The sequence below is a fragment of the Pyrus communis genome, chromosome 5, assembly GCF_963583255.1.
Source record: "Pyrus communis chromosome 5, drPyrComm1.1, whole genome shotgun sequence".
NCBI lineage: Eukaryota > Viridiplantae > Streptophyta > Magnoliopsida > Rosales > Rosaceae > Pyrus > Pyrus communis.
Genome location: NC_084807.1, coordinates 20,688,029 through 20,711,071, shown reverse-complemented (window position 1 = coordinate 20,711,071; position 23,043 = coordinate 20,688,029). Strand labels below are relative to the sequence as shown.

At 37.4% G+C, this 23,043-nt stretch overlaps 2 protein-coding genes and 1 pseudogene across 3 annotated transcripts; all 3 read left to right on the top strand.

Annotated features, from left to right (window-relative positions):
* The first annotated feature begins 4,903 nt into the window (after positions 1 to 4,903).
* LOC137735560 (ACT domain-containing protein ACR10-like) lies at positions 4,904 to 9,032 on the top strand (annotated as a pseudogene).
* Positions 9,033 to 9,282: 250 nt separating this feature from the next.
* On the top strand, positions 9,283 to 13,213 carry LOC137734673 (protein SEEDLING PLASTID DEVELOPMENT 1-like). The gene is made up of 9 exons (XM_068473937.1): positions 9,283 to 10,053; positions 10,373 to 10,587; positions 10,671 to 10,821; positions 10,949 to 11,140; positions 11,319 to 11,481; positions 11,595 to 11,839; positions 12,074 to 12,250; positions 12,360 to 12,521; positions 12,642 to 13,213. Exons 1-9 carry the CDS (start codon positions 9,559 to 9,561, stop codon positions 12,942 to 12,944), a joined length of 2,103 nt encoding a protein of 700 aa, XP_068330038.1. The 5' UTR covers positions 9,283 to 9,558; the 3' UTR covers positions 12,945 to 13,213.
* Positions 13,214 to 15,446: 2,233 nt separating this feature from the next.
* On the top strand, positions 15,447 to 20,045 carry LOC137734691 (glycine-rich RNA-binding protein RZ1C-like). Of its 2 annotated transcripts, none has more exons than XM_068473950.1 (3): positions 15,447 to 15,634; positions 19,039 to 19,544; positions 19,651 to 20,045. In XM_068473950.1, the coding sequence occupies exons 1-3, from the start codon at positions 15,524 to 15,526 to the stop codon at positions 19,874 to 19,876; spliced, it is 843 nt and encodes a 280-aa protein (XP_068330051.1). In that variant the 5' UTR covers positions 15,447 to 15,523; the 3' UTR covers positions 19,877 to 20,045. The 2 variants fall into 2 exon arrangements, with proteins under 2 accessions (XP_068330051.1, XP_068330052.1); XM_068473951.1 differs by lacking the exon at positions 15,447 to 15,634 and adding an exon at positions 17,530 to 18,759.
* Positions 20,046 to 23,043: the final 2,998 nt, after the last annotated feature.

Here is a 23,043-nt window from a genome sequence, read left to right as displayed (position 1 = left end):
CGTTGTACCATCGATAGCAGCTCATTCTCGAGAAGTTGTAATTTTGTATCGTTCCTCTTCGAAAAGAGTGTAACAAAAGTGTCCCATGCTCCCTTTGGCGTTTTAGCATCCCGAATGTGCTCCAACATTTCTTCTTCTATTGTGGTCTTTAAGGCAAACATTGATTTGCCTGCTTTAATTTTCCACTTCCGCAAGACGCCGTTAGCATCTTCCGCTGCCGGTTGTGTAACTTCACTACCACCGACAACCTCCCACAAGTCTTGACCTTGAAGGTAAGACTCTATACACGTTGCCCACGTGTTATAGTTTTGGTTGTTGAGCTTCTTGATTCCTCCAACAACTTGAAGATCACCCATCGTATCGGCAAGACTTTGACTACACCGAACAAGCTTGAGTGACTAACGTGCAGAGTAATACACTACTCTCGACACAAAGATGCTCCCTCTCAAGGTTTGTGATAACCCCAACAATAATCTCAAGAAATCTTTTCTGATGTGGAAGATCAGTCAAAACTGCAACCACAGAGCATACTCGGAATTTCAAGAGACTTTACAACCAATGCTTTACCAAGAACGATCCCTGACCGACTTGGCTCTGATACCAATTGTTGAATAAGAAGAGTATCCAAGATAACTCTAATGATCCCAAGAAAAAGAAAAATAGAGCACTCTTAAAGAAAGCTCACAAAACAAATTAATTAGCAAAGCTTTTCTTATTTAGCTCTAGGCTTTGTTTCTCCTTGGATGATTTACAATGCTTGAGGACTTGGGTATTTATAGCAAACCAAATGAAAGCTACACCACACACTTACTTCACCTACAACATCCACCTACTTCACCTACAACCTCCACTTACTTCACCAACCTCACACACTTACTTCACCTACAACATCCACCTACTTCACCTACAATTGACATTGATTCTCAACATGGTGTGGATTCACCAACGGAATTATCGTGAAATCCAAGTCCAAGAACTTCATCAAACCGCGCTGTTACAAATGTTAGGAATCCTTCCCCTTGTAATCTCAACCAATTCCTATAGCATCAATAACTTGGAAAAAGAACACATTTAAACGAAAACTTAAGAAAAACAAAAACAAAACAAAAAGGAAAGAAAAGTGAGAGACCCCCATTTTCACATTATCTTCACTAAAGTAGCCGGAAACCGAACCAGACCTATAATGAATTCTGCAAGTTATTCCTAAACAACAACACACAACTCAAATGAAAGGGATAGGAAAAATTACCAATTTTGGTGTAAGTGCTTGAAGGGCTTGCCCTGTATTTAGAATGAAAAAAGAAAAATATGCATACTTTATTTCGAAGAAGAAGAGGTTTCTAATTTTTGTTTTAATCCTCCAAATCGTCGCAACCTCCCAACTTTAAACTCAAGTTAACCCATTCCCTAGCATCATTTGCCGTTCCACCACCTCTAGTTGCCTAATTTTATTTCTTCCAAATTCATTTAAGTTTCTTAATCCTAGACTCTAGTCTCAACTCTCAATCATAATATATATGTTACATTAACAAATTTCATCTTTGTAGATTCATTAATTGATGCGTTATGTTGTTGAGGAGAATTTGTTGGTTTTTATTACCTTTGAGATTAATCTTGATTTTTTTTTTTTAAGCGGAACAACTAGTGGTAAGCCACAGTTACCTACCCTCTGAAAGACTCACAGAAGCATTCCAGTTTTTGCCGGGCCACAATCAAGCAGACTCACCATGTGACATCCCACATCGCCCAGGAGAGTGATCCTTATATGTATATTCCCATCCCTATCTAGCACGAGGCATTTTGGGAGCTCACTGGCTTCAGGTTCCATGGGAACTCCGAAGTTAAGCGAGCAGCGCATGAGAGCATTCCCAGGATGGGTGACCCATCGAGAAGTTCTCGTGTGAGTTCCCAGAAACAAAACCGTGAGGGCGTGGTCGGGGCCCAAAGTGGACAATATCGTGCTACGGTGGTGGAGCGGGCCCAAGAAGTGATCCGCCCCGGGTCGGGATGTGATAATTTGGTATCAGAGCCTAACCCTAGCCGTGGTGCCGACGAGGACGTCGGGCCCCTAAGGGGGGTGGATTGTGACATCCCACATCGCCCAGGGGAGTGATCCTTATATGTATATTCTCATCCCTACTAAGCACGAGACCTTTTGGGAGCTCACTGGCTTCAGGTTCCATGGGAACTCCGAAGTTAAGCGAGTAGCGCATGAGAGCATTCCCAGGATGGGTGACCCATCGGGAAGTTCTCGTGTGAGTTCCCAGAAACAAAATCGTGAGGGCGTGGTCGAGGCCCAAAGCGGACAATATCGTGCTACGGTGGTGGAGCGGGCCCGGGAAGTGGTCTCGCCAGGGCTGGACGGGATATGACACACCAGCTTGGAGCCTTGAACCCGGGACCTCCCTATTTTTTGTATTTTGAGAGCTGAAATCCGCACTCTTACCACTGGGTCACTTGATGTGGTTGATTAATTTTGATTATTCAATGAATCAAATTCAATAAAAAATAATGATATGGAACCAAACTAGTCTGTTTTTTTTTTTTGGAACTTTTATCTTGGGACCCGCCGATCTTGAAATCCTGGATCCACCACTGTGTAGATCCATAAAAATATACCAGATTGCCTGATGATCGTGTTGAGTTAAGTGTGTAATGGATAAAAGATTGTTTTCAGAGTTATAACTAAGTTGACCTAAATTTGACTCAACTGAAGTGGCTTGGTTTTTACACTGCCGAGCTTGGGTGAACTTAAAAAATTCAAGCCTGATACCGAACTCAAGCTGTTTCGAGCTATTTCTTATAGTAAATTTGCTCATGCAAAACTTTGCAATATCATGATAGGTTTTAGACTTAAGGGTGCTAACCTATCAATCTTTTTAATATTGTCACATATTGTGTTTAGGATTTCTTTCTGTTTAACATTTGGCACAAATAGTTGGAGGCTTTGCGTGATTGGGAAGATAATGTGAAGGCTTTGTTTTGCAAAGGCCAGGTAATAATCTTTAATTGGCAAGAATTCACAAAACCTTCTGGATGCTGTTTATAATCTAACTTCTCTTCATCTTACTGGCTGCAAACCTATTTAACACTCAATGACATCGACGCTGCAGTTGAAAGCTTCAAGAAGGCACTGGAGTTGGAACCAAATGATGGTCAGTGGCGTTACCTAATCTACCTAACGTCATATTGGAAAATAGGCTCTTTTATGAACTAGGTTATTCTTTCTTTTAAAGAAAAACTAATGAAATTGGCTTGAAAATTTTGAATTTTAACGACAAGGACAAAGTAAAGGGTAAAGTAAATAATACCATAATTGACTTTTAGTGTAAAAATATAGTTTTTCGTTAAAATGAATAATAACGAGAACTTTTCGTTAAAGTTCCCTTCTTTTAATTGTTAAAGTTTGCCAAAGTTGGGCTTCTTTAGATTAGAGAGCTGTTACAGGATTGTCATGCCAATCTTGAAATGATTTATTTTCCTTCAAACTTTTAGTTAAAATAAAGTCGCACATTTTTTTCCGATGGACATTAACTCGACCGCGGTTGGTTTTTGATACTCAAACCTCTATGCTTTCAAAGTTAATGTCTTGGATCAGCTATCCGTTATACTATCAATGACAATTACAATACTTCTAATGCATTTGACATTTCCGCGGACTAAAATTGCTAGTATTCACCTAAACATACATCGTGAAAGGTGCCGGTCCACTTAAGCTCATCAAATTACTTAATTACAAAATTAAACCTACTTAACTGTAAATCAATAGTTAATCCGGTTGGGAGCCCACAAATCAAGTGATCCGAGTCCTTAAAATTTGATCCAACGGCAAAAAATTATTACAACTTTTAAAAGTTTTTACTAGCTTTTCTGTTTTTGACCGTTTGATCAAATTTCAAATGCTCGAATCACTTGATTCATAGACTTTAGAGGAAGAGATCCGGAGAGAATCTTTTTCCATCCGGTTGAAGCAACAACCGCGTGGTCAACACTAATGGGTTAAGATCCTCTCTGGATCTTAACAGTCCAGATCCCCGCGGATCAACCAAAAAGCAGTAGCCTTGCTACAAATTATGTCGTCACTTCGTTCCTTCTCTTCCCAATTGCCGGAGATTCATCTGCTTGACATGAATCTGGGCTTGAGCATCGGCTTGGCTCAATGAATCTCAATTTGGTATAGTTTCTAGAGAAGCAGTCGGACATTTACTTGGCTCAATGGACATCGACTAAACAACGACCTTCGCCGAAGAAGCAGTCAGGCATCTCTGAGAAACATCATCGACCTCGCTGCAATGCAGCTGCATAGGGTTGCTACTTCTTTTGGACGATTGGGATCAGTTGATCCTCAGGATCCTGAAGGTTAAGATATGGAGATGATCTTAATCCAACACTAAGGGGGTATAGTCAAACTCAGATTTGAGAGGATTTTAAAAGATTTTAAAATCCTAGTGTAGTCAATTAAAAGTTTTTAAAGAATTTTAGAATCCATTTAAATCTAGGTGTAGTCAATTAAAAGATTTTAGAATTCATTCTACGTGTAGTCAATTAAAATTTTTTAAATGATTTTAAAATCCATCCAAATCTAAGTATATTAAAAAAATTAAGGATTTTAATAAGTTGTGGATTTTGTGGGATTTAAGAGCAAAAAATATATATAGTCAAGACTAAAAAGAATCCAACCTCACCCCCTAGAATTTCAGATCCTTCCATCATAATCCACCACAATTCATTCAAATTTTTTAAAATTCGTATGAATTTTGTAGAAGTTTTTAATCTTATTTAATCCTATAAAATCTATCACTTTTAAAATCTTAGCTTAACCACCCCCTAATCACACACGTGCTTTATTTTTTTATATCCTTTTCTAATCTTCTCACCGTCCAAACAGTAGATAAAGCGCAGGACGAGAAACTGAGAAGGTGCCGAGAAAAGAAAAGGCAGGGGAGAGGAATATCTCCGATCCAGCGATCCGTAATCCGTTGTTTGGCATCCAACCCCTGGTGTTCGGCGGAATCTCCAATCCATTTATACCCAGTAAACAACAACAGAAAGAATCCGAAAGTACCGAATTGGAAGCCTTTCGGGATCTCTTCTCACTTCATTTGTTTGCTGGGAGCTTGGGAAAACAGAGGAGCTGAAATCGAAGCAATGGGGATTTTGTACGAGGACATTGTGGTCATTAACCAGCCGGAGAAGGCCGGGGAGCCCACTGTCATCACTGTGAATTGTCCTGACAATACTGGATTGGGATATGATTTGTGCAGAGTTATATTGCTGTTTGGGCTCCGCATTTGCGGGGAGGTGAGGGTTTATTGATCGCTTTATATATTATGTTCGTTTGTTTTCTGAATTATTCTGAGTTTTTGGGAGGTGGGTGTTCGAAGTTTTGGCTAGAAAAATGGTGGGCAGTGTATCTTTTTCGTTTTATTTTAGTTTATTTTAGTTAATTTATTTTCTGGGAATTTGCCTATAGTTTTTTTTTCCTAGTAAAATTGCAAATGTGTTTTTCTTCATCAATCTTATTTGAGTTTGCAGTCGTAATTTTGTTCTTAAGTTTCGATTGATATTTTTGATGAATTATTTGGTGACCAATATGCTTACTTTGTGGATCAGATGTTTCAACTGATGGGAAATGGTGCTACCTAGTGTTTTGGGTGGTGGGAAAACCAAACACAAGGTGGAATTTGTTGACAAAGAGACTGTTGGAAGTGTGTCCATCGTATTTTTCGACTTCTGGAATATTCTATTACCGGCCTGAAAACCAGCAACCTAAGCCTCCAAATGTGTTCCTTTTGAAATTTTGCTGTTCTTATGAACGGGATGCCCTTTTGCATGGTAATGCTAATCTTTCATTACAAAGAATATCAATTGCATGAGTACATTTAGTAGTTGTTCACCTGAAACTTCGGTAGGTGTTACCCTTGAGCTTAATTTGCTTAGAGATATTGCACTTACTGAATATTTGCATATCTTGCTCAGTGATTTATCTGAAATCTTCCTACCAACTTAGTAAGCGTTTTGAATTCAACAAAGTTATGACTATCTTTTTTGAGTGATTATTATTTTTGTATGTGATTAAATAGAAAGGCGATGATCTCCAACGATTGATATCATGAGTTCCCATATGTAGCAGTGTTGTGTAATAGGCAAGAAAATCAGTCCTTTTCATTTCCCTTGTTTAGAATGAATACGAATTACCAATGAATGTAATTTATGACAGATTGGTATAAGTATAGATTATTCCTTTTAGTGTGTTTTAATGAAAAAGAAGACAATTGAACTATTACCAATATGATCCCTATTTCCACAATTTGGTATAGCATAAATGACAACGCTAATTCTGTTTTTGTTTCATTTTGAGAAATCATTAAAGTATAAGTATTATTCGGTTCTGTATTTATTTACGCTTCATTTACCTTGTACTACCTACACTTTTGAGTGCATCTCAGTAATTGAGTGGGAAATGTACTGTATGGAGCCTTATATTTTGTCAGATTTACCTTAATGCATTTTCGTCCAATAGATGTCTCAGAGGTTCTCTGTGAGCTGGAGCTCACAATAAATAGAGTGAAGGTCTTGACTGCCCCAGATGGGAGAGTAATGGACCTCTTCTTCGTTACGGATACAAGGTTTGTCATTCTTGACATTACTTCCCTTTTAATAAATACTGTCTGTGCAGCATTTCTGCCTGTACTTTGTCTTTATACTTCTCTAGAATACAGTGAAATAACTGTTCTTTTCTCCCGTTTCAAATAGAGAACTTCATACAAAAAGAAGACAAGATGAAACGATTTATTCTTTAAAGGCTGTTTTAGGAAATGCCTTGTTAAGTTGCGAAATTGAATTGGCAGGATCAGAAGTTACTGCATGTACACAGGGTTCTCTGCATCTCCCTTCTGCTATTACCGAGGAATTGTTCAGTTTAGAGCTGCCCAGCAGATGCCTAAACAGATCTGTTGCCTCCAACCCCCATTTCCGTAACTGTGGACAATCACCTTAGCCCATCTCACACGCTTGTTCAAATCTTCTGCCAGGATCATAAAAGTCTAATATATGACATCATGAGAACTCTGAAGGATTACAATATTCAGGTACATCCATTAAGCTAAAAAGAAAAATTTTTGGGAATGAAAAACTTTTAGATTTCATTCTGGTTCAAAATTAACCATTTTTATAAGAAAGCCAATTGTCATCATCACTCATCTAATATATTGATTACAAGTTTATGTTCGCAGAAAATTAATTTGTTTTATTAAGTTTCAATACTGGATGTATGCAGTATACTCTTTTGTAGCAATTTTAAAAAAAATTATTGAATCGTGAATGACTCCTCAGTGAAATCATACTTAGAAGGGATTCTTAGTAGTCGAACTTTTGTGTACTTTATTTGTTACCTGAGGTCTGATATTTGGTAACAACCTTATTTAGATTTTATATCTTTTATGAATATTTTTGCTCAATGTCTGGTTCATTATTTTAAAATGGTGATTCTATTGAATATTCTTGCTCAATATCAGGTTTGTTATGGACGATTCTATGCTAACCCAAGAGGAAACCACGAGGTGGACTTGTTCATAATGCAAGCAGATGGCAAGAAGATTGTTGACCCCAACAAGCAAAATGCATTATGTTCCCGCTTGAGAATTGAGCTCTTGCGTCCTCTTCGAGTGGCTGGGGTGAGCCGTGGTCCAGACACTGAGCTGCTGGTTGCTAACCCCGTTGAGTTGTCTGGCAGGGGTCATCCTCTTGTCTTTTATGATATCACACTGGCCCTCGAAGTTCTACAAACATGCATCTTTGCGGTACTGGCTCCAACCGATCTTATGAATATCTTGTGCTAGTTCATTGTAATTTCCTTTAGGCCAATTGAGAGGAACGATTCCCGCTTTAGTTTGATTCTCATTCTACGATTCATTGTGCTTTCATTGTTTCAGGTTAAGATAGGCAGACACATGAACCGAGATCGAGAGTGGGAGGTATACAGGATCCTACTAGATGAAGGAGTAGGTTCTCTAGTGCCAAGGAACAAAATTGAGGAAGGTGTAAGAAACAAATTGATGGGTTGGGAATAGATTGGATGCCAAATTAGTTACTGGCTTCCGACACTGTACAGTGTAGAGTGTACAACATATTTTCTTAAGCACCGAGTTCTACCACGGCAGGATGCCACCCGGTAAATCAGTAGGCGCATAATAAAAGAGCTAATGGACTGCATAACCTCCGTCTTAACTTGCATTGCTAATGAAAGACGCTCGGCAGTCTCAGCTTCTGGCATATTTAGGTAACAAATGTTTCAGTATTTCATCCTATTCGTCTTCATTATTTTCTGAATTCTCTCTATCTAATCTATCATTATAGACTATATCACAATTTGAACTGTTGGTAGAAGATCAAATTTGAGGAATGGTTTAGGGTTATTAGTTATAAGTCGGATGAGTTTCTCCGTCCAGGCAAGCCACCGTGATTTCAAGATGGCTCTTGCCATGCTGCATATGGAGTATAGGCATGGCACATAGCAAGAGTAGTCTTCGTCGGTGGCCTGCACCATTCTTGCACGGCTAATAGACTGATCTGTGTTTTGGTTCTGATTTTGCTTCAAAGTCTCAAAAGTTGACCTAATACGAAACTGAGATAGGGGAGGGGACCATAAATATTTCTCTGTATTCTGCAGCCAAAGAAAGTCCATCCTTCTTGCCATTCAGCTCGTTCGAGTGTGACCCGAAGCGTGTTACGCAATACATATATATTTTTGTATATGCCTCAAGAAAGTGAATGAGAAAAAGCATATACCTTGAGTATTAGTAGGTAAAATGTGAGTCTAGACAATGATTATGATCTTGCAGTTTGTGTAAAAGTCTCACTTCGGTTCATATGGTTTCATTTTTCGTCTGTAATTTACTAATTGTTGCAATTTAAGTACGATGATTTAGTTTTTTCAATTAAATTTAGAACGCTTCGGTTACTTACGAGGTGTTCTACACTTTTGAAAACGAAGACGTTCAATTTAAACACATTGGTCAATCATTTGCTAATTTTGTCGAACAATTAATGAAATTAAAGTAGTCCCAAAATTTAGAAGCCAGACTTGAGATTACAATTATGATATAACCAAAATGGGGAAAGAGATTGTCGTTAGCACTCCAGAATAGCCATCTATTGACCTTTTGTTTTCACTAAAGAAACGTTAAAATAACTATCCTGAAGTGCTAATGATACATCAGTTATAAATAAGCCCAATTTTTGGAGTGCAAGAAAGGAAATAATGATTTTTCAATTGAGTTCCAAAAGTAACAGCTTTGAAAAGTATGTGTGGCCGGTGACGCAGCCCCACGTGACTGAACTTCTAGCTTTCAATGGTCGTTAAAAGTTTGTTGGGTTGCTCTTCGCCGGTCCCACTTTTCCTCCAAAACTCCAATCGCGGAGGAGATACCTCCGAATCTTCTCCAATCCGGACACACACCGGAAATCAAGATCACGAACTCCACTCTTCAAAAACTACAACCATAAAAAAAGAAGAAAAAAATCGGAGCCTCTTTGTAAATAAAAAAAAAAAAAAAAATGAGAGCTTTGAGCTCACAATTCGTGCTGGTTGATCTGCAGAGCTCGTGGCAATCGGCAAACCAGATCCCAATCTCGACCCTCTGCTACCTCCAGAACTCCAAATTCATCTCCGCAGTCTCTTCGACGTTTCGTCGAACAAGTGGTGGGCGTAAGCCGGTTGCTTCGTCCAAATCCTCCACCCCATGGATTCCGTCCCCGGAGATTCGGAGGCCGTCCGATCGGTTCTTTTCCGGAAATGGGTTGGTTTCGAAGTCTCCGAATTCGAATCCGCCTTCCACGTCGCAGCCGGAGGCAGGTTCGGAGCTGGGAATGTTACTTGAATTGTTGCCTTTGAGGATGAGGAGTGAGCTATACAGGCACGAGGAGATTGGCGAGCTCGTTGAGGTTGTGATGGATTTGGGGAGGAGTCCGATTGCGAGGTTACCTTCCGGTGATTGGGTGATCTCCGAAAAGCCAGTGAATCATGAAGATCTACGGCACGCTGTATCGAAGGTATGGAGCATTGTTATGCAGACTGAGACTTAAAGTCATATTTGCATGAAATAATTTTATTTGGACAATCTTCAATTTGGTGTTTAGTGGCTGTCTTTCTGGTTTGATTATTTGTTTAATGCTTGATCAAACTGTTAATTTTGGACCTTCGTGTGATTGGTCATGCTAATGATTGGTAAAAAGCTATTAACTTTGTATTTCAAATGGATTGATCAACGTCATTTAATTTTTTAAATATTATGTAGTTGGTATATTTGTCGAGGAAGATGTAAGCATTTATTTATGTGTTTCTTATGTAAAGCTACTTTCCTTTTTATAGGTTAGTGAGTTTTCAGATGACAACCGTTCGGGTATTAACAATTCACTACACCGGATAAGTGCTATTCGAAACCGTAAAATGCAAATCATTGGCCTCACTTGCCGGGTGGGACGAGCTGTCTCAGGTAGTGCTGAGATCATAAGCGACTTGGTTGAGGGCGGAGGTTCCATCTTGGTCATTGGTCCTCCTGGAGTCGGAAAGACAACCTTGATCAGGTATGTCCTACTTCTGGTTTAAGGAAATGCATTTTCTCCAACTTGGCATCACACATAAACATGATATGAATTTGTCCGTGCAGAGAAATTGCAAGAATGCTGGCAGATGATCATATGAAGCGTGTTGTGATTGTGGATACATCTAATGAGATTGGTGGAGATGGAGATGTTCCTCACGCAGGAATAGGTCGTGCAAGGAGGATGCAAGTTCCTAATGTCAATATGCAACATAATGTGAGTGTTGACAAAAATTCTATTGCTTTTTATCTCCAACTGTTGCTTTAGTTCGCAAGTAGGAAGTTTGTGCTTTTTTTCCTTTCACCCACATCATCGTTTTGCCCTCTTTCGAACTTTTGTGCAGGTTATGATTGAGGCAGTGGAAAATCATATGCCCGAAACCATCATAATAGATGAAATTGGAACAGAACTTGAAGCATTGGCTGCCAGTACGATTGCTCAAAGAGGAGTCCAACTAGTTGGAACTGCACATGGAATGACGATAGACAACATAATGAAGAACCCTTCTCTACAGATCCTTGTTGGCGGCATAGAGGTGCAAAGCCATGCTACTCGTCAACTCTATCATTTAATAGTTGTACACAAATCTATTGGTTCTGTTTGTTGGAGTCATATATGACAGATCATTAACACTGTAGATATTGTGTTGAGAGACCATACCAAGAAGGCTTTCGCAGATTTATTGACCAAAAGCAGTTTTGATCTGAATGCAGAGTGTGACCCTTGGTGATGAAGAAGCAAGAAGAAGGAAGGTGCAGAAGACAATTCTTGAAAGAAAGGGGCCTCCTACATTTACATGTGCTGTGGAGATTATATCTAAAACGGAACTTCGTGTGCATCACAGATTAGATGCAACTGTTGATGCTATACTGGCTGGTATTTTTCACTTTCTTCTTTGGAGCATCCCAGTGTCTTAACCGCTTTATTTACCTTACAACTGAATTGTTTGGGCAACTATTATTTTAATTTGAAATCTTTCTTGGTTGTAGGAAAATCTCCTCTGTTTGAAATCCGTCGTGTTGATGCGGATGCTAATGGCTCTTGCAAGTCTATCTCACTACCTGAAAAGAATTATCTAGAAGTGTCTGGTTTTACTCTTAAGAAAGACATTGATTCCTCTGGTATAGAGTATGATGATGAAGATCTAGATCATTCTCCTAAACAGTCAAAAAAATTCAGCAGTAAAAAATCTGTGAAGAAGAGGAGTTCGCCAGTTTGTGTATATATATACAAGGTATATTACTTAGGTTTGTATATGCTTCACTATGCATTTCTATTGGAAATTTCAAGCCCACGCTCATTTAAAGTGAGAGCAAGGGTCATATATTATCATATGTGTTGACTATGTGGCTGAGTTGAGAAGAATAACTTCATTAATTTTGCCAAGTTGCTGTTGAATGGTAGATAGTTTTTATCAGGTTGATTTTAAAAACAAAAACTTCATTTCTATTATATTGATGTATTGTAGATTCTTGAAGCTGATCTGCTACAAGTAGCAAAGGTAATGGGGCTTGAAGATGAAATAGAAATGACTGAAGATATCGGAACAGCTGATGCAATAATAGCATCCAGTTCTGAAATGAAACAAAACCCATGGATCCGCAGTGTTGCGAAGTTCCACAAGTTGCCTGTATTTGTCATGAAGGTAGTCTCATCTTCTTTCGTTTTTTGAAAATTCACTATTTGTATTTGTATGTCTATATATTCTTGTATAGTACAAACGCCATGGCTCATTCAGATATTTTTCTTTCCAGTTAAATACCATGGCACAAATGGTCAAGGCAGTTCGGATGATTCTTGAAATGGAATCTGTTGGCTCTTTGCCAAAGCAGATGGTCAATAGTTCTTTCGACATTGAAATTGAAGATGATGCCCCGAAAAGAAAACCATCTTTGGAAGAGATTGATGCATTGGAGGTACATTTCCGTTCTCAATTTTTCCCTGTTCAGTCTGTAAACTGTTTCAGTTCATTCTACAACAAAATCCTTACCTACATCATCTGCTTAATACAAAGTTTCTCCTTTTGTTTGTGATAGGAGGTTCGACTAGCGATTGAGTACATTGTGATTCCTGGTGGAGAGCCAGTAGAGCTTCTCCCAAGACGCTCTGAAATAATCGCTCGACAGCTTGAGCTAGTGGAAAGTTATCAGTTGGCGGCTGAAAATTCAGGCACCGAGATGAATCCGAGGTTGCAGATTCTTCCCATGAGATTAAACAATAAGAAAGCTCCAAAACGTGTTAAATCCAGTTCAAGTTTTCTGGAGGTGATTAACTCCAAATCGCTAACCGGCAGAGGTGGAGGAACCAGTGTACCTAGGCTGCCATTTTTATCTGAATAAAAATGGATGCAGATTGCAGCCTCAAACTGTAACATATTTCAATCACTGGTTGATAGGCCATTTCATCTCATGTATAGTCGCGGAAATTATGTATTTCATTTAATGTAATTATTTCGAATAATGTAACAAGCTCTTTGTAGTTGTTTCATCTTCAACGAAATAGTGTATTCCGATCAGATCTTTTTTCTTTTGTTTTCTGTTTACTAGTGCAGTAAGTCAGGTCTCAAGTTACAAGTGAAATACACATTTTCTCTGTCTCTCTCCTCTTCCTTCGTCGTCGTCCTTCCCTCTCCTATTTCTTCTTCATACTTCTCTCTCCGTCCTCTCCTCCTTTTTCATATTGTTCTCTAGATTTATGAGTGTTTTTTTTCTATTCTAAGAATGATTTGGACTTTAAATTTTTAGTTTTTAATTTTAGTATTTTTTTTTTAAGTATTTGATTTTGAGGTTTTGATTGATTTGTATGCATGAATTTTGAAACTGACCTTGCAAAAGTGAGAAAAGTTATTGAAACTGATTTGTAAAAGTGCGAAAATTTTGAAATTGATCTTGCAGAATTGCTACAATTTTGAAATGTACATGACTTGTGAAACAGATCTTGCAGAAGTGCAAAAATTAATTTTTATGGATTTAAACTAGTTCCAGAAGCATCAAACAACAAAGCATTCGAAGCTTCGACTAGAATACAGGCATCCCAAATATGAAGATTAACAGACTTGATACCAATAAAAGCTAAAGCATCGGTCACAAAGTCAACTTCTCTAAAGATATGACACCACCTAACTTCCTGAAAAGCGCTCAGTTAACATCCTCAAGGATGGATCTCAAGTTCCAAGGAATCTTGCACTTCCCTTGAACAACATCAATAATTAGCTTTGAGTTGCCCTCGACGATAATATGAGAGAAATTCTTCCTCTTCGCCCAGCAAATAGCTTCCTGGAGTGCTAAGGCCTCAGCCACTTCAATGGTATTATGGCCTAAGTTTAAAGCTCTTGCAATCAGAGGGTTCCCCAACTCATTCCTAAGCAGAAAAACCTCTAGCTGCAATTGGGTTAATGACCGACCCATCAAAATTGATTTTAACAAAGGGAGGAGACGGCTTACACCATTTAGTAGTGTCGCTCGAACTCATGGTTCCTACTCGAACACCACAAATGACATTTTCCTTAAAGAACTCATTTGTAACCGACATTGCCCTAATGTAAGTTTGGTTACAAATGCGATTCTCGCTTTTGAAAATTATACCATCTCTCTCATTTCAAATTTGCCTGCGGATCATTAAAGCTTTACCAAAAGTACTTCACTCCCTCCCATCCTTATGAGGGAGGGTATTCAATCAATCCACCACATTGTTACTAGCTAGAGTATATCTCAGCAAATCATCATTAGCCAAGTTCCCCACTTGCCTAGCAATGCACTGTAAAAAGATATGCTCTTGATCATCTTCGTTATTTTTACAGAACAAACAACTCATATCAATGTTATTAATAAACCTACTCAGTCATGCTCTAGTTTGAAGCTTACCTTTAATTAGACATCACCCAAAGATGATGTCAGTTTGTAGTTTTAACTTGGTTAAGTAATAAGTATATTAGAGGTATGGCAGTAATGTTGAAATTTTGATTTGGTTGTTTTTGGGCTAGGTTCGGTAGGGTTTGGATTTTTGTCGAATGATTCAAAACTGATGAAGATTTATGGGAGAGTAATAGTTTTAGGATGAAATGCCGATTTAGTCCCTCAATTATCACCTCAGTGAAAATTAGGTCTCTAAATTATTTTTTTTCAGTAAAATAAGTCCATAAATTCATTAAAAATTGCTAATTTCATCCCTACTATTATATTCAAAGCTATTTTATCAAATTTTTCGTCTACTTAAGTCACTTGACATACTTTAGAATGTAATACCGTCATTTTCTAGCCTATAAGCCCTTTACATTTCACATAGGTTACGAATCTAACGTCTAATTTACCCTTCAAAGTTAACTTACACTATTTCTTAAGAAAAACTACCAATTATCCTCCAAAGTTAACTTCATATACTATTTCTTTATTGAAAAACTACCAATCTACCATCTAATGTGTATCACATGCAAGTAACGTGACTTAAATTGAAGGAAAATTGAATATAGTAGCTTCTAAAATAATATTAGGGATCTAATTGGTAGATTTTTATAATTCAAGGACTTATTTTTCCAAAAAAAAAAAAAAAGTTTAGGGACTTAATTTTCAGTGAGATGAGAATTCAGGAATTAAATTGACAATTTATCCATAATTTTATTAATCTTGTTTTATTTTTACTTTTAAATTTTAATTTTTAAAACTCGTACTATACTTACCAATGTGTCCATGCCACACAAGCGAGATGAAAGAACATGAGGCCAGGTGAAAGTGATTCAGTTGCAAATTGAGAGGGATAAAGTGAGATTTTCGTCCAAGCACAGGGGCATACTAATAAATAACCCAAAATAGTAAAAAGGGAATAATCGAAGTAGCAGCATAGGATACAAGAATACGAAGCGGTTAGGGTTTGGCTCATCACACAGTAGACTAGAGAGAGAGAGAGAGAGAGAGAGAGAGAGATGGCAGGGAAGGAAGAGTACAGAATATTCGTGGGCGGGTTGTCGTGGGACGTCACGGAGCGTCAGATGGAAAGCGCTTTCCAACGTTTCGGCAAAGTTCTTGAAGCTCAGGTACCCTCAATTCTTTTTTTAGCTTGTTTTTCGATGCTTAATCATCCAGTCAAATCATAATTGTATATGAACCCTAATTGTTTCCAATCCTATTTGTCTGTCAATTGTGTCAATTGAAAGAGGGCATGCATTTTTGGGTTTCAGCTGCTTTACTTTGCTTGCAAACTATATGGAAAGATCTTATCGTTTTACCTTTTTTTTTTTTTTGCTGGTATGGAACAAATTTGAATTTAGGGTTTTAAGAGGTGAAAAAGCCCCAAAATTTTTAGTCAGTTTGAGGCTATAATTTGACCCTATATATACACATTTAGTTGATTTTAGAAGAAACAGTCAAAATCTTTGTTGCAAAAATTTTCATCAATTCGGGCCTTTTGTTTGAATTAACTTTATATCCTGCCTGCCCAAGATATTTGAAGTACAAATTGGTTGAACCTTCACAGAAGCTTTTGGGTTTGAGGTAGGAAGTTTAGACAATGGTTTTTTATGGCTATACTGCATGTTTATTACTTGTTCGATTGATCCTGGTTATCGATTTCAAATCATGCTCTTTCCACATGTTCCATGAGCTTGTTTTACCCTATTATTTTCTGTATGAAGTGCCCTTCTTGAGCGAAAACAAATGAAACAAATAAACTACTTAATGAGATATTTAATTGTCACTTATGTGATTCTGACCTCAGCATATCTTTGATTGTACATTTACAAGGAGCATTGATATTAATTCTACATGTGTATGTGTAACTACGATTACTTATGTTTATTTTGATTTTATCCTTTTCTTTTGATAGTTTCTGTTGTCCTCACTGTGTATTAATTCTCCTTATTTGTTTTCATGTCTTTTTGGAATGCCGGTTAAAATCTTTTGATGCTGTACGTGTATGGGTTTTCGTAGAGATATTTTTGTTTGAGTGGTTGCTTCGAGTTGCTGAAGCTTGATGTGATTTTTTGGGACTAGTTATAGCTGATGATTAAGAAATATCAAGGCAGGAAATATTACACAGGCAGATGGTATCTGGATGTGTGGAATTGAGTTCAAGGTAGCCCAGTTAACTGCTTGCTTAGTCTCATCTGCTGTACAAAGATTTACTGTTGAAAAGATCTGTGGTTGGGATCCACAAGATTTATTGATGAAAAGATCTGTGGTTGTGATAGTCTTGGAACTTTGGTATATAAGTAAGGCTTTGAGGGTGGGCTGACGAATCATCAACTCACAAGATATGACAACTTTGAGAAGTTTATCTTTTTTGTAGGAAGTATGTTTCTGTTTGGATTCTGTGGCTCTGCAGCCTAAGTTTGACTTGGTTATCAAGGGATGTTTTTACTTTTGCTTCAACAACGGTTTTTATCTTATTAGAACTAATGCTCTCAACTTGGCCATATTTCGTATCGGTTGGACTCAAACGTGTCGATAGTGAAGGATGTGTCTGTTTTCTGAGAGCATTTTGAGCTGAATAGGGTGTCCTCATCTATGTTCCTTTGTTCTTTTCTTTCTTTTTTTTTTTTTTTTTTTTTTTTTTGGTTCGTAGAATTCAGAAGTTTATGTACTGTCAACTCGTCATTTGTTGTCATATAGGTTATGCAGTTTTCTTAGCGACTGCTAAATCACAGATTTTTGTTGTCTCTTGTTAGTTGTTCTTCAGATATGTTATATCCTTGATGGTTGATTTTTTAGTTATGATTGGAGGTCTGCTAGATATCAACTTTGAGTTTGATTGGATGAGGCTGCAAAGAATCAAGTCTGAATTAGTCAATCCAAACATCGTGTCAATGAGGTCCTCTCATCCTGCTATTGTGGAGTGCTCATGAAGTCTGAGCCTTCTTTTCAGCCTTCTGAGTTGAATTTCTTATTTTTCAAACTAGTCCAATTTTTTTTTATTAAAATTTATTATTTATTTTTAAGGGGTTTCAAAAGATTGTCATAGTCAAATATTATATGCAATAAGTTTATCTAGTGCATTATGAACTCAACAATCTAAACCTGGTAGAGTTATTTACATATGTTATGAAGCTTCCAACACACTTTCGGTCTTGTCACTTGCGAGCACATTTATGCTATCCATTCAGTGGATATCATGAGACATCATCCGGATCACTGGCAGTCTTTTCAGATTCCAGAAACAGTGTTTAATTGAGGTTCGCTTGGCAAGATGAATTCAGCAACATCAACGCTACACCAGATATGGATGCTGCTTAGCTCATCTGTAGTTCCAGTATTGATTTAAGATGCGATAACTTTGGTGTTGTAATAGTAGTACTTTTGGCCACCTCAGTATCCGAAAATCTGAATCTGTTCCAAGTTGGAGTCTTGGTATATGGAGTGGGCATGGGCACACATTTTTTCTCTCTCTTTCTACCCGTTGGCATTTCATCTTTGGGCACAGTGATGTCGAGTTTTTAGTAGGCAGTGGTCTGATAATTGCAAGTACTTAAAAGTTGTCAGAACATCCTCCATCAAAAAAGGTTGTCAGAACATGGATCTCCATGGCTCTGGGGTATCTTTTATGAGTTTAGTAGGTCTAAATTTTCTGGTTGAAAGAGATAATCATCGTTTTCAACAGTTCTGCTATTTTGAGCTGACAATTGGATGGAGCATCTTTGCTGTCTGTGACTGATTTTTGTTTCTTTTACGAACTTAATGAAACACTATGAGAATGAGTGATTATGGATCGAGTTGGTTATGGTCTGCAAAATGAACACAGTTTTTTAGGACACCTTGATATCTTTTTGTGTTCTATGTGGCTTGTTTTGAATGGTGGAAAGATCAAATATTGCAATTGCTGCCTTTGAGACATTTGGGAGAACATTCTTTTTGTGAATACAAGATGGATGCTTGCCTGGTGTGTGTAGTAATATCGTAATTTCTGGTAGTCATGTTGGGATTAAGGATCAGTGAGAAGTTAACCATATCACAAAGCTACTGCTAGCACCGATGACCAATTGAATTTGAATGCAACTGTTTGAGAGTAGACGCATTTGACTTTGTGGTGGGTAGGTATCAGTTTATGCTGGATATAGTTTATTGGATTTTGTGAGAAGTCAAGATCAGAAGTGATTCCTCTATAGTTATCAGAAATTTTTCAGTTTGAAACAAGGTTCAATCTGTTATCCATAGTAACGAAGAGAAAGTAAGTTATCAATTTGTTAAATTTAATTACCAGTTAGGATGTGTGCTAAATATACATTGCTAATTCATATCTCATTCTCAAATTTTGTGTTCGTATTCTGTGTTCCCTGTCTATTAATTCTTCTTCCGGCTTCTCAGCAAGATCTGTGGCTGGGTGAGGCAAGTTGCGTTTAGTTCCTGGTTTTGAACTCCTGGGAGTAGTTTATAGATTATTGTCTCACTTTTGGTTAATATAGATGAATTCCATTTATATGAAATGGCTAATGTGGTATTTTTATAGATCATGATGGAAAGAGATACAAACCGACCTCGAGGTTTTGGGTTTATTACATTTGGGGATCGGCGAGCAATGGAAGATGCAATCCGGGAGATGCATGGGCGGGAGCTTGGTGATCGCATAATCTCTGTGAACAAAGCTCAACCCAAAATGGGAGGGGGAGGAGCAGGAGAGGATTCTGACCATGGCTATAGAGGCGGTGGTTACTCGTCTGGTGGCAGGAGAAACTATGGGGGAGGAGATAGACCTGTTGGACAAGATGAATGCTTCAAGTGTGGGCGACCAGGACATTGGGCCCGAGATTGCCCTTCGGCAGGTGGTGGAAGAGGTGGTGGAGGTTCATTTTCATCACATTCTAGGTTTGGGGCTGGTGGCCGTGGGGATCGTTTTGGTGGAGACCGCGGTCGCTACATGGATGATCGTTATGATGGAGGGCGCTATGGAGACAGGGACCGTTTTGACAGCAGAGATGACAAATATGGGAGCCGTGATCGCTATGTTAGTGAGAGGTATTAGTGACTGCTTTACCAATTGTTCCTTTCTCATTTATGATTGCTCTGAATAATAACAAACAAAATCCATTTTACCTCAACTTTCTCTGACATTTCCTTGTAGGTACCCAGCTGGTGATCGTTTTGCAAGTGACAGGTACGGTGGTTCTGATCGTTACCCTCAGAATGGTTATGGCAAAGATAGAGGCTATGATAGGGACGGTGGCCCAAGAGGAGGCGACAGATATGCTAGTGGAGGGCCTGCGAGAGACGACAATTACAGAAGCAGGCCAGGTCCTTATGACCGCCCTAGCAGGGGAGGGCGCCCATCGTCATTTGACCGTTACTAAAGTGCTGCCGTTGGGTGGCTCGGCTGTTTCATGAAACTTGTAGCTGTTTATACTCTTTTAGGTTCTTGATGTGGGACGTTGAGATTGCAATTTTAATGTAGGATTGATGGATGATGCATTTTAATTCAGTATTTTCCTGTTCCATAATATTTATTACTCTCATCAGTCATCCCCCATTCTTTCTGGTTGATTGGCAAACAAATGAAGCAACATAAAAAGAAAATGAGGTCAGTTTCTTGCTCTTTTATTCCACAAATGGATATGTATTGTCTTGTGTTTGCTCTTTTATCCCGACATCACGGGAATATAAAGCTTCTCCGGCTTCTTCCTCTGCAGCTGCATCACCGGAAACCCCAGAGCCGAACGCGACCACCCGCTCGGCGGTTCCAGGATCCGAATACGAAAAACTCTGTCAAATTGTCGCCGACAATGGCGATAACTGTCCGACCTCGGTTTTCGTCCTCGCTTCGATGGCTTTTCACCGCCCTTCTTTGGAGACACCAATTAATCAGTTGAGAAATTAAAGGAAAGAAAAAACTCCATTTTCTTAAAGGTTGAATGCAATCGGCCATGCATTCCCAAAACATTCATATTATGCTCGAATTCATGAATGGTGGAAAGTGTGAAAAACCCAGAAAAGAGAAATCCAGAATTACCAATAAAAAGTAAAAAATTGGAGCAGAAAGCTATAGGGAGTCGAGATGATGTAGACGGAGACCATGACGACGGTACCAAAGCAATTTTCCGATGCCTCTGTTCCTCGGTCGTACGGCCAGCCTTATCTTTTCAGTTATCGAGCCCACCGTTTCGAGGTTAGAGAGATTATTTTAATTGAAATATAAAGCAGACCAGGTGTCTATCTATAATTGGGTCCGTACTCCAAGTCAGCTTGGATACCGGGTATCCTGAAATGTTTCTCGAGAATAAGGGAGAATTTTCTTCGTGTCAACCTCTTCTAATTCTCTTAAGATGAAAAATTATTGTCATCTACCTTAATATGTCTATTCATTTCAATCAAATTCTCTATACTGAAAATGAAGTAGCTTACCACTAAATTCATTTAAATTATGAGAATTTTACCATTAAATTCATTTAAACTACGAGAATGACCGTTTGAATTTGGGTGCAAATTTTTTTTCTAGCTAACGTGACTAATGTAATGTTTGCATGCCTCCCTATAATCTAACGTCCCCTTTTTCTTAGGGTCAAGTTTCCCATTGTGAGTAGGGCACAAAATAGCAAAGTATTGGAGAAAATCTGTCCAACAAATAAGCCGTAATTAGATTTAAACGCTTAAATTTAAAGTTCTTTTATAAACATATGTGCCTTTTAGGATTTTGATTAAGGTGCGTAGGTACGTTACGTCACATCAGCATTTTTTTATTTATTAAATTAAAAATTATTATTGTAATATTTGAAATAAAAATTTTATATATTGATTTCTTAATTTGTGCTTTATTTAGTTGGACGATTTTTTTTGCTACCAACTTTTTTTAGAAGTATTTAAGGTGTTGTGGACTCTTTTTTAAGGAGATAATCTTAGTTTTTCATTCAAAATATTTATCCAATTATCTCGTTTTTATATTTTTCCGAAGCATTTTTTGAGGTCAAAACACTCGGCTACAAGCAACGTTTTAAAAAATTGATTTATGTAACAAAAAATGGTGGATGCTTATTATTTTTTAAATTATTATGTATACATTTTATTGAGAGAATTATTTTGTATACATTACTAGTACGTTTGTTGTTCATTTTCTTACATTGATTTTGTTCGTATTATCGACTGGTACATCTAATTTTTACATTTGGTACGTTCAATTTTGTATATATCATTGATTGGTACGTCTATTCTTTAGTGTTCGGTACGTTTAATTTTAGTTTTTGGTAGACAATGGATTGATAACATAATATTTTTTGGCTTTTTAGCCAAAATGGTATCTGAGATTTGCATAACTCATCACTTTGGTCCATGAGATTTGAAATCAGTAGAAGTGATCCCTGAGATTTTTCACCATCAATCATTATGGTCCTTCCATGAAGTATTATGTTAAATAAGGATCAAAATGACAAAAATATCCTCAATTTAATAAATAGTAGGCCAAAATGATTTGACAAAATTTGAGGGTATTTTTGTCATTTTATTCTTGTTTAACGGAGATTTTCACGGAATTACCAAAATGATTGATTGTAAACAATCTCAGGAACCAATTTTATCATTTTCAAATCTCAGAGATCAAAGTGAGGAGTTATACAAATTTCATGACTATTTTGACTAGAAAGCTTATTTTTTTTAGTGGAAGATAACATAATAATTATCTCTCTTTGTTTTGAATTAATAATAATAATTAATATTTTTGTTTTGAAGAAGGCAAGGAGCTTTGAATATTATTTTTGGAATAAATTGATGGATTAATGTCAAATCATGTAATTTTTATAGAAAGAGGCCAGTTTGACAAACGTGACACAAAATTTGTAGATAGTAGTTTAATAAAAAAATCTAATAGCTAGGAATGTTTGGTCGAACAAATTTAAAAATCGCAAGCACCTAGATCAAAATTCCCCAACAAATAACAAGCCGTGTATGTAGATAAACTCATAAAGTTCACGATCTTGAAAATTATAAGTTCCACACTACTCTAGCCGAAAAACTATCGAATCTTGTTTCTTCTCCTTTACGTATTGCAAATAGCACTACCCATTGCCACTTAGTACTGCAGTCTAGTAATATTCTTCTTCACTTGTAAGTGAGAGGTCTCATGTTCGATTTTTACCAAAGATAAATTTGAACTACATTATTGCTAGCTTCAAAAAAAAAAAAAAAAAAAAAAGGCACTACCCCATTTTAGGTTTATGGGACCAACCCCAAAGTCAAGAGGAAGCTTCTAATAAAAACATTAGGTAATGTGATGTAACTAATTAAGACATGATAAACTAAAATGATTTAGAATATTGTCTTGTATTTCGTTTAAAAGAAAAATATTGTCTTGTAAAAATAAGTCCATTGGGTTTGTGGACAAGCTCATAAATTTCAGAACCTTTGATTGGTTGTAGTAAGTTGGACTTATGCCTCATTTGGTATTACTATTTTTTTACCAAAACGTGTTTCACTTTAAAATTAAGCAACGAAAAAATATTTTATAAAAATAAAGTATTATGCTTACTTTAAA

What these genes read in the sequence shown, in the direction of transcription:
- LOC137734673 (XM_068473937.1), top strand. Translation starts at nt 9,559, where the DNA reads ATGAGAGCTTTGAGCTCACAATTCGTGCTGGTTGATCTGCAGAGCTCG. An exon ending in ATGTCAATATGCAACATAAT is followed by an intron (nt 10,822 to 10,948) that starts GTGAGTGTTGAC and finishes ACTTTTGTGCAG; the next exon opens with GTTATGATTGAGGCAGTGGA. An exon ending in TGTTGATGCTATACTGGCTG is followed by an intron (nt 11,482 to 11,594) that starts GTATTTTTCACT and finishes TCTTGGTTGTAG; the next exon opens with GAAAATCTCCTCTGTTTGAA.
- LOC137734691 (XM_068473950.1), top strand. Translation starts at nt 15,524, where the DNA reads ATGGCAGGGAAGGAAGAGTACAGAATATTCGTGGGCGGGTTGTCGTGG. An exon ending in GCAAAGTTCTTGAAGCTCAG is followed by an intron (nt 15,635 to 19,038) that starts GTACCCTCAATT and finishes GTATTTTTATAG; the next exon opens with ATCATGATGGAAAGAGATAC. An exon ending in GATCGCTATGTTAGTGAGAG is followed by an intron (nt 19,545 to 19,650) that starts GTATTAGTGACT and finishes ATTTCCTTGTAG; the next exon opens with GTACCCAGCTGGTGATCGTT.